Source organism: Crocodylus porosus, unplaced genomic scaffold, assembly GCF_001723895.1.
Source record: "Crocodylus porosus isolate Cpor-Errol unplaced genomic scaffold, CroPor_comp1, whole genome shotgun sequence".
Classification (NCBI taxonomy): Eukaryota; Metazoa; Chordata; order Crocodylia; family Crocodylidae; genus Crocodylus; species Crocodylus porosus.
The window spans coordinates 3720155-3731425 of NW_017728947.1; the positions used below are offsets into that span (position 1 = coordinate 3720155).

The window sequence follows — 11271 nt, forward strand, 5'->3', positions numbered from 1 at the left end:
GCTGGTAAATGGATGTTAGCCAGAGCAAACAGTGACCCTTCGGATGTCAGTTTTCCCTGCATTAGCACTTCCTTCTGGTGAAGGGAGTTCTCCTGCATATCCCTTTGTCCCAGTTTCTGGGCAAATAGCAGCATTGATGCAGCCTTTCTTAACAACTCTGGACTGGACTCTCAGCTTCTCTGCATACTTTTTTCTGCTTTATGTCAGGTTTAAGCCTTTTGGCAGCTGGCGGTTTCAGAGCTTCTCAGTGACACAGCTGGAAATTCCAGCTCCCAGCATTAGAGTTAGCAATTGGTTAGAAATGATATATAAACCTCAAAACAGAACCTGTCTGGGTGCTTTCTTCTATAATACCAGCCTACATGCAGAAAATAATACAGAGCCACTCTCCTATCGCATTGGTGTGGTAAATTTACTGTACAGAATAAAAGATGCTTAAATGACTGAATTAGCCTTATTAGTTTATAAGCATTTACATCTGCATGGTTACATGTTAGCCTAGAACTGTAACAATCCAATAGGTTGGTTAAGTAGTCAAAAGACTGAGAAGAAACTTGCGGCAACCAAATGCATGACAAGAACTGAAGCTGTAATCATCAGTTGGATATAAGGAATGACTAGGGACTGAGTTGTAGGGCTTTTCAAGGAAATAATTCTGATGAAGACCTGAACCATGAGAATGACATCCCAGGAGTTATCCTCAGTCTTGATGGAAAGCCAGTCCACATTAGACAAGCACCTGGAAGCTGGGAAATGTATGTGAACTGCCTTGGAGCTGAGCAGCTCCTACAGGGTGCTGATAATGGTCATTGAGGTCACTTGTCATGTCACAGGAAAGGCTTTGTACTTCAAAGCATCGGTCCTTTGCTCTTGAAGTTTCACAGCCACAGTTATTTGCATGAGATTTCTGGGATTGGCACAATTTACAGTTTCACAGAAGTCCAGAATACCCCTTTTTGCAGCCAAACTTAAACAGCAGTGAAAGAGGTGAAAAGGTTAAGAAAAAAGCAAAGAAGAAAAGAAAAGTGAAGGGACCTTTAAGAAAGTGGGGAGGGAGAGGGAGAGTGGAGGATGTTCCAGGCTTGGTTTATATGCAAAGTTTTCATTTTAACTAAACCAGTTTGCCCACTCCCTCATGAAACAGACTGGATCTGAGTTATAACCAGGTTCCTGATAATAAGCCAACATGTGATTGTGCAGATCACTGCAACATAAAGAGACCTGGGTCATCACATAGGTCATGAACAGGGATAGACATGTTTTAATTAAAGTCTACACCACATATTAAAAAAGGTAATGACATGGCACACCCACAGTTCTCAGGTGCCTTGAAGGCATGTGGAATTTGTCTTATTTGCCTCAGAAGCACATCTATATTCCCCAGGCATCAGATTAAATATTATTATCCATGGACAGAAAATTACTCTCAATGGTTTGCTGGGGGAGGATATGTTAATGCTCTATGGATAAAAATTGTATTTTTTCTATTGCCATGAAAGAAATGATATTAAGTATGAAACCTATGTCTATAAGAAAAAATGAAGGGCTTTTAACATGCCAGTTTTTCAGTAGATGCCCTGAGAACTATGGTTCCCAGAATTAATACAATGCTATAGCGTATCCTTGTTAAGGACAATGGTTATCATCCAGACCCATTTGGATTACTGGTCCTGCTCTAGTCTGATACCCCAACATACATTTATGCTGGTGGCTTTACTTCAGCCAGAGAACACAAATGGAGCCTGTAGCTGTCAGGTAGGGTGGCTGTCTCATAAATTTCATGGTCCATTTTGCTATACAGCCCAGTTTTGCAAAGCTGTTTATAATAGAGTTGGCCCTTAATCTTGATGTTAAAAATGTGGATCTAAATTTTGGAACTCAATACGCAAGTTTTAAATATTATGTGAACTACAAGAGATAAAATAAAGTAACATTAACAAGAAAACCTGTGAAAATCCAGGCCACCTAATAGAATAGGGACTGTTGTGGTACAAGCCCGTCTCGCTCTGTCTCTGGCTTGACTCTGTGGTTGGTGAAATGTCACCAGCATACCATGGCATCACATGGAATAGGAGCAGGCAGTCCAAATGGTGTTGGCTATTGGGTGAATGAAGAAGGCTAAAGTTGTAAGTGAATAGTATGCTGTATGCCCATGCCAGCCTGGCTCTTGGGTGTTTGCAGATTCAAATAGCTTTAGTTAAGTGCTGAAATGTGTTGTCCAACTTCAGTGAGGAACCTAGTTTGTTCTGCGTGTACATGGCCAGGAATTCCCACACTCATTCTGTCAGGTGCAGAATGGCTGCTAAACCATTGAAAGTCCTGGCCTTCCTTACACACTCCACTCCCTCCCCTAAATACCCTGACACACCCTAGCACCCAGCTCCCTGACGTCCTCCACCTAAGCCCCTTCTCACATGCCTTATCGCTTATGTTTCCTTCTTCCCTTCCTCTAGGCCCCCTTCACAAATCCTATGCCCTCTGCTCCCCAACCCCTTTCTTTTTCCCTTTTTCCCCTACCCTGTCCCTTTTTAGAGGCTGCCTGTGCCCAGTGGGTGTTATTTCCCTCTTTCCTCTGCTGGCCTGACTCTAACCTTGGTGGTAGAGACTGCTGGAAGGTCTTCTCTGCTGCTTTTGACAAGTGCCAGTGGACCCAAGAAGTTAGTCTATCATCTGCCTGCTCTCCAGTGTGACTTACCCAATAACTAATTCAATAAAAGGACTGACTGGTTACTCTGGCCTGCCTCCTTCTTGGCTCCCATGCTGAGCTGTTGGCAGACAGAGAACACCTGAAAACATGTAGCATTCAAGGATGTTCCATATACATATGGATGTATGCGTTTCCAAGAATCCTCTAGCCTGGGGACATGAGTCTTAATGGCAAGACAAAACTCAGTGCGAGGAGCTTTGGGACTGGTGGGAACAGCCAGTGGACACTCCAGACCACCCAGCACCAGAAAGCCACTCTCTTGGTTTCTGAGTGCTGTCAAAACCCAGACAGAGTGACTGGGGAAGATATTTTCTTACCCCCATTTAAATGGGGTAAGAAAGTGTTAAAAGTGTTCCTCTGTGCCATTTTTTATAAAGATGTCCTTCCTGTATTGAAACTTATATTTCTTCCTCCCTCTGCATCCCAGTTTACTGCATTCCGTTAAGAAAGGCTTAGGTACTAAAGTGATGGCAGCTATAGACAGCTCTGATGGATAAGATAAAGTAATTAAGAGCCAGATTCTGCCATCATTTAGTTAAGCAGTCCTGTAGTCTGTCAGTACTTGATAAGGGGGCTACTCCCCATGAGAAGGGAAAGCAGAATAATTTCTGAGGCTGGGAAGTTATCCCTGGAGTCTAAAGGGTGACTTTTTGAGGCATTGAGGTGCCAGAAGAGCGCAGCTAACACCTGGACCAGATATAAAATAGCACACTTACACCATAATAGGTTTTCCTCACAGTGTTGATGGACAGGTCAGGGGCCTAGACATAACTTCAGTTTTGCGGGAATGTTTTCAGGGATGGCCAGGCAGAACACTGCATTTGCCAGGCTTTCTGTTCATTAACAGAGTTGCAAAAACCTGTTTGGCTTTTGGTAAATGCCTATCAATTAAGATAAGCGGGTGGGTAGAAATGGGAAGGGAACAAGGCAAGCTCCATTCTCAGTTACACTATTGAGGCTGTGCTAATGCAAAAGGGGGCAGAATTTGACCTGGGCTGTGTAAGCTCCCAGCTTTGTGTGTTTCCTGCTTCAGAAGATAATGTGCTAAGTGACTCCTTTGTGCACAGAGGTATGGAAACCTTCTTTTTATGTTTTTCCCTCCCTCCCTCCTCTTTCCGTTCTATGATCCAGACACCACTAACTGTATGGAGTTGATGACTGGCAGACTTTCCAAATGTGGTAAGAACTTCCCTTCCACCTTTTCTCCCTCCCCAAAGCCCTGCTGAATAACATCTCACCACCCTGCCCCTTCCCATGCCCCTGGCACACCCATTCACCCCCTAGCAATGCGCTGTGCCCCTCACCTTTATGTACACACATATACACACTCCTTTTCTGCTTCTCCCCATCCATACACAGGCCCACAGGACCTATCACGATTTACCCCTGCCTATCACAGGTGTGTGTCGATCCACTTGTGAGTTCCTTCCCTCTCAGCTGCTCTCAGTGGGGGGTTTTGCCACTGAGTCAGAATTTGTGTCCACATCCCCTGCTTCTGTGAAGCTGAGACCATAGTCTCAGCTGCTGCTTCCTAGTGTCACCTGCTAAAGAGTCAGCACCCGCTCCCCTCCCCACCAAATGTCCAAGGACCTTTTGCTCCTGGAAGTCCAGCTCCTAAAATAAATTCCATGCCATGGGCAAATACATAAGCTGTATAAATTGGCGTCATTCCAGTCTGAGCCTGACAGCTGATATTACTTCTACTAGTAGAGTGAGGGATGTGTGCTGCAGTTAATTTAAGTTTCCGCACTAGGGATGGGAGAGGTAGTTTCCCTCTAAAGTCACCTCTCTCCTTGCTTGAGGATTCCAGAGATTTCAGCTCCATTCCCTCGCAAAGCCTGTCTTTCACTCCATCTTCCCTTCCTCATTCCCCTTGACAGCAAGAGCAGAAATGCCCAAAGACAGTGATAGAGGCCTTTCTCATAATCCTTTTGGCCCAAACAGGAAATGCCCCAAATAACACAAGAGAGTCTGCTCTCTTTACGTTTGCAGGCCAGAATTGCAGGTCAGAGAGGGTGGGAAAAGCACCAAAACATTCAGACATTTATAAGAACCTAAAATTGTAAGTGCATGGGGAATCTCTTTGTTGATCCAAACACTGCTCTCCCTTACACCACCAGCAATCCAAAGTAACAGCTTTGGGGCTCCTGTACACATGCAGCGAGGCTGGTCTGACGCACTGTAATTATAGCTCATGGGAGCAGACTCGATTAATCAAGTCTGCTGGAGCATGGTAATTGCCGCGCTCCAGCAGATTCCAGCATCCCACGTATCAGTGTCCCCTCACTGAAAAATGGCACTTTAACGAAAGTTTGTTCCATGAGCTGTAGTTGAAGCCCCCAGCTTGTTCGACGAGCTTTAGTTAAAGTGCCCCTGCCATCATTTTTTCAGTGTGGGGATGCTGACACACATCGTGCACTGGGAACTGCAGGTCTCAGCGCTGCTCTAGTTAAAGCATGTGTCCACCGCAGGAGCATGTGTATAAATGCCCTTAGTGTCTGAAGAGTTACTCTGGCTTTGCAATGGAGGCCATGCCAGATTTATACCAGGGAACTAAAAGCTAAATTTGGTCCATTTCCTTTTCCCTACATGAGTCTTTCCTTTAAGATACAGATCAGCTGGAAGCATTTTTTGTTCTTCTCCAAGGGGGGCTCATTTTGATTTGTCATCTGATCTCCTAGGTTATGTTAGTTCCCAGGCAGCCCTCCAACCTCTCCTTTAGCATCCAACAGAAAATCTCTCCTTGCCTTCAAGCCTCAAATACGTGCCTAAAAGTGGCATCAACGTCATGCAAAAATGTGGAAATGCTGATTCTGCTGATTGCTTGCAAGTTAATAGACCCACACAGAAAGCTAGGCAGTGCTCTGGGCTCACTAGACAATGTATCACTGTTTATTCCCCATTCAGCCAGGCCCAGCAGCTGTCAGGGTGTCAACCCCACTACTAACAAGGGATGGGGGAGAAAGTAGTAACAGCCGGTATCTGGAAACATTCTGTAGGGTACAATAGAGGGTCAGTGTGTAAATTCAGAGTCATCCTTCAATCCTTAGAGGAGTTCTCGTTCAGTTTGCGTGGGGACAAGTGATGGCAGAATTTTACCCACAGTAGGGAAACTCTCCACTATGACTTGGCAGGCAAGCAGCCTCATCATATGAGATTAAAATAATGTTCACCAGTGAGCTACTAAAGGGGTAATAAAAAATAAGTACCCCGGTGTACAAGCCCGATCCAGATGCTGGCTGCTGACAGGGGGCTCTGAGAAGCCCATCCAATTCTAAAACTTGATTTTACATGCTGAGAAACACTTGTCATTCACCACAGGAACTTTCCATTCCCCCTACCAGATCTGTTTGGGGCTGGTTCTCCATCCCCCCACGCCCCCCCCAGGGAAAACAGACATTGCTTATTTCTCTTTCCTGATGAATCCATAACAAAGTCCGAAGCCTGTATCATCAGCACTTCCATGGCAGCAGCTTGGGATGAGATGAAGAAAGGGATAGGATTTATTATTCATATTACAAGCAGCAGCTCAAGGCCTGCATCCGATCAGGAGCCCAGGGGACAGACATCTACCCCAAAGAATTCACTGCCCAGTTCTGTTGACCTCAGGCTGTTTAGGAGCTTTCCTGTCTATCTGCTGTATCTTTTGTTGGCTACTTGTGCTGGAAAGCCTTGGGCCCTACCCCAAATTGTTAAAGAGCATTCTGGCCATCTTGGTGAATTACTGACTTTTACAGTGATGCTTGGGTTGTAGCAGAAGCACAGTGGTGTCCAGTTGCCTTTTGTAGTCCCACAGCTCATCTTGCTCTTGTCTCTTGCTCCTTGAATCTTGGAGAACTTGTCATGGCTTCCTAATTGGAGTCACCTGACCTTGATCTCCAATGAACAGAAATGCCTCACAGCGAAGGACTGCAGGGCAGTAAAGGTTCTTCTTTCTGTTTCCCCTGACAGCCCTGTGTTAGTGGTCAGACATCTCTGTACTGAGCCAGGATTTGGGACAGGTTTTATGCTTTATGCTTGGTTAGACTATATTTGGTCTCTAGCTGAAACAAGGCATCTCTGTGTGTAGCTAATGTAAAGCTCTTGACAAGCAGAGTAAAGATCTTGAATGGCAAAGTATCCAGACTTGGAGCTAGAATGGTCCTGATCTTGTAAGCACTAGACATCCTATTCCTTCTGGATTCCTCCAGATATTTGCTATTTCTGACATTTCTCTGTGTCCTGATGCCTATTAGCTGTAATGAATATTATTGATATAATTTGACTACTGATATGGGGATGAATTGTGACCCAAGCAGGGGGAAGTCCATCTTAAAAAATGATAAACCAGGTCAAAATTTAAACCAAGAAATGTGGTTGGATGAATTTTTCAGCATGCTCTGGGCCCAATTTCCAAATATTTCATGAGGAAAAGGAAGGGTCAGATTTGCAAGTGTTCAGCATCCAGCAGCTCTTATTGTGATGGTGATGTCCAGATTTCTAAATCTCCAGCCTCAGGACTCTGCCTTTTCTACTGCAGCTGAACAGTTCCCTGGAGAAAACTTGGAAATGTATGCTTTGAATAAGAAAGTTGCTATACAATATATACTTGATTTGCATCAGTCAGTGAAGGCCCCGCGTGAGTGTTTGCTTTGCTTTGCTGAGCTACACTGAACTGACTTTTTTTTTAATAACATCTTGGGTGGTGGCATTGCTACACAAGAAACCAGAGTTGAGAGAGAGGAACCGAACTTTCCCCCCATGTAAATAAGGCTCTAGTTTGTCTGAATGGGAGCAGTTCAGGAAACTGGGAACTCATGAGGTCACAGCTGCCCATCTATCTGGTAGAAAAGGGGCAAATCCTGGTTTCAAGTGCTGGTGTGCTGCTGGCAGCACAGGGAGTGTTACCTTTGCATACAAGGGGAGGACAGAGAAGCAAGCACCTTTAAGGAAACTGAGTAGCAGTCTTAGTGATGCTGCCAATTTCTGTAGCCTTATGGGTATAAATACCACCAGCCTCCTCCTTCCATACCCCACATGTGCAGGGTGCTTTTTATTTAAGAGAGGAAACCTTTGATAGAAAAAACGCCCAGTGGTGAACCAGAGATAACAAACCACTCCATTTACTCAACTAGCCCCCTCATTATAACATTACTCAGTGCTGTTGACCCGGCCTTGCTAGTGTTTTTGCTTCTGTTTTTTAAGGATGAACTGATGTCTTTGCACTATGCCACACTTCTGAAATGGTAATAGAGAAGGAAGGTGCAAGACAGCTCAGTATGCCCGACCCATATTCCCCCCACTCTGCAGCTTCCACCACCTATTCCCTGAAAGCTGCCTGGTTACATGATATTGTCTGACCCACTGGAGGCTGAGCAGGCCATCTGCTGTACTGTGTATGTATGAGAGACAGCAAGCATGAGTGTACAAGGTAGAGGTGGGTATCTCCCCTACCTGCCAATACCTGTGATCTGCCATAAATATAGAACTTCACTCCTACATTGAAGAGTGTATCATCTGGGGGACCGAAGATAAAGACAGGCTATAGGTAGAGCATTTCATGTGTAGGGTGCCAGTTCAGACTGAACATTACCATCAAGGGATGCTGGTGTGGAGACCTGCAGACAAAAAAAAAAATGTGTGTGTGATAGATTCTGTGCAGTCCTTGATAGATGGGTATCTATTGTTTAAAAGTAGCCATCATTTAGCACCGTCAGGAACAGTGTAGAAGTCAGGGACTGAGTGGACCCTAGACACCAAGCACTCCTTTCACTTGTAGAAGTTGTCCTTCTGGGTCAGGCTGGAGGTGTATCACCGGGAAAGTTGGAGCTGTTCTGTGGGAACATAGACCTCAGTCTCCCACCCTGTCAACCCACCTTCATCAGCTGGCACTAAATTGAACTAAAATAAATGATCATGTTTAGGGTTATAAGACAAATGCACTGTTTCTGATGCCACCTAAAAAAATGTCAAGTAGGAAATTTCTCTAGAAACATCTGTAATGCTGTACATCAACAGTTCTGAACCTTTTTCAGTTGACGTACCCCTTGACCTCTAGCAAGACAGGTAAGAGTCAGGCCTGTCTGCTGTTTTCCTCCACTACACAAGATAGCTTCATCCATGCAACGCATTCACATGTGGAATTTTTCCTCTGACATCATGCATCATGAGATTGTGAGTAGTTTGTGTCAGTGCCTGACATAATTGAGCCCTGGTCCTTGATAGGGACTGTGGGGGGCTTGCATTATAAACAAATAATAATTGTGAGAGGAGGAACAAGATACTTTCACCTTTCCTGCACCCTTGATGCTGGGAATTCTTGCCCCATGTCCTATAAGTGTGTCCTCTTGTTTTGGATCTTCTTATTCCAAAGGCCAATGCTTGCCAACCCAGAACAAGCAAACAACTATAACTCTTACCTGAAAAAAAAAGGCAGAGCCTTCTCAGAACAGAAGAGAAATGAGTTGTTGCATATTGAAGAGGATGTCAGTTTTTTGTGAGCTGGGAGTTGGATTTTCACTATGATTCACTGAAACCACAGCTGCTGCTAAGATACGGGGGGAGGGTGGAATGAAAAAATATGGAGAACCAGGGAGAGAAACTCGATACAGGGAGAAAACATGAGGAGCCAAGACATGCATGAAGCAGAGAGGCCACCTACAACAAAGGTTTCATAGTTGTAGGGTCAGAAAGGACCTCAGTAGATCATCAAGTCTGCCCCCTGCCCTGGGCAGGAGTGAATAGTGGGCTCATCTGACCCCAGCTAGGTAATTATCCAGCCTCCTCTTAAAGACTCCCAAAGTAGGAGTCAGCACCACTTGCCTTGGAAGTTAGGAAGAACGTAGATGGCAAGATTAACAGGGGGCTTCTTGCCCTCTCAGTGAAGTATAAGACCCATCTTTTTCCACTAACCAACTTCAGAGATGTGGGGAACCAAAATCCAGCTTTACATGAAGGAAGGACAGAGAGAATAGTTCTGCTAAAAGCCTATTTGTTTATGATCAGGCACCACTAGGGTGGATGATTTAAAAATGCCCAAGAAAAGCCTTGAGGACCTGGTTCCACTGAAGTCAATAGGAATTCTGCTGGTTGCTTCAATGGCAACAGGACTGAAAGCAGAGCCCTAAGTGCCTCCTTAAACACTTAAGTGGGTCTTGGGTGGAGTTCAAGCATCTACATTTTAAAAAGTCATTTGACATAGCCCTGTGCCAGGAGCCACCAAACTCATTAGCCATCTAAAACTTTTCAGGCACCTCCATTTTGGACTGCAAAGTTCTCCTAGGCATCCACAGTAGGCTTCTCTGCAAGCTCAGGAGTGATTCAAGGACAGCATTTAGGTGCACCACAGCTTCTAAGTCCTACCTAAGCATGAATACAATTCATAGTATTCCTGGGTTTCTAAATCCTATCTAAGCACTTCAGCCCCCCCGCTTCCCAGGAGAGTGCCTTAACTGTCAGGCTAGGGAATAAGCTAATCAAGGGCACTTTCCACCCTTTCTGTTGAAACTGGGCCACTTGGCAGCAAAGAGTCCCAGAGTCCTGGGGCCAAAAGCAGAGTCAGCAAGACAAAGTCTGCTTCTTTATCCAGTGCTTGTGGCTGTGAGGACCCTTTCATGCATGTTATTATTACAGACACTCATTGGTTAGAAACAAAAATAAACCTGGTAGCAGAGACTGATACCCAGGACCTTACCCTCACAAGAGAGGGCCGTATCCACTAAGCTACAGGGGTAGATTCCCTCTTGCTTATATCCTCTTTCTAGCCCCCATAACTCTTGCACTCCTGGCCACCAACTTCAGCAAGAGGGGTGGAGCGTCCCTCACCTAGCCTGTTCCATTGACAGGTGATTAGGACAGTCTTCTTGGAAGATATGAATTTGAATCTTGCCCTGGTGAAGTGAGACTAAAACCCAAATTCTCCACCACCTGGAGCTCTAACTACTAAACTTTTGGGCAAAAGGTGGGCACCACCACCATTATTGGGAGGGAGATCAGGCATGAAACACACTGTACAACTGTTGCAGAAAAGGCATTAGGTATTGTAGATTGCAAGTGAAAAGAAATACCTGATGGAAGGTTTAAATAGCTCTAATGTCTAAGCTCCTGAGATGGGTAGGTATTAACCCTCCGTGCTTTAGAATTTCCTATTATCTATCCCATGGCATGCAAAATGCTTTTGGCATTTCCCTTCAGATGTGAGTACTGCTTTCCATTGTCTGTGTAAGATATTTAGGGCCGAAGCCTAAATTGCCTGCAGACATCTCTAATGTTAGGCCTGTGCAAATAGGGAAGTATTCAATTTGGATTCAGATTGGGCTGATTTGGAGGACAATGATTCAATTCGGAGATTCGGATCACTGTCCTGAATTGATTCAGCTGAAGTGGCTTTGGAAGATTTGGCGCCGCTTTGGAGAGATTCGGTGATTCAGATCAGCACAGACGGGTGGGTGCACGTTCTCCCACCACTCCTCTGGTTGTGCCTGCCTCCCCCCGCATGGAGGGAGCCATGGGAGAAGCCCCCATGGCTTCCCTGCCCAGCCCCAGCCCCTGTCCAGCCCCAGCCTGGTCCCTGCACTTAAAAAAAA

At 45.2% G+C, this 11271-nt stretch overlaps 1 protein-coding gene across 5 annotated transcripts in view; it reads left to right on the forward strand.

Moving 5' to 3' along the window:
- Positions 1 to 11271, forward strand: part of BRSK2 (BR serine/threonine kinase 2) — a 488884-nt gene that overhangs the window by 467124 nt on the left and 10489 nt on the right. For all 5 annotated transcript variants that reach the window (XM_019552172.1, XM_019552173.1, XM_019552174.1 and 2 more), the window contains one exon: positions 3839 to 3886. In XM_019552172.1, the coding sequence (XP_019407717.1) occupies positions 3839 to 3886 (48 nt within the window). The remainder of the gene's footprint in view (positions 1 to 3838; positions 3887 to 11271) is intronic.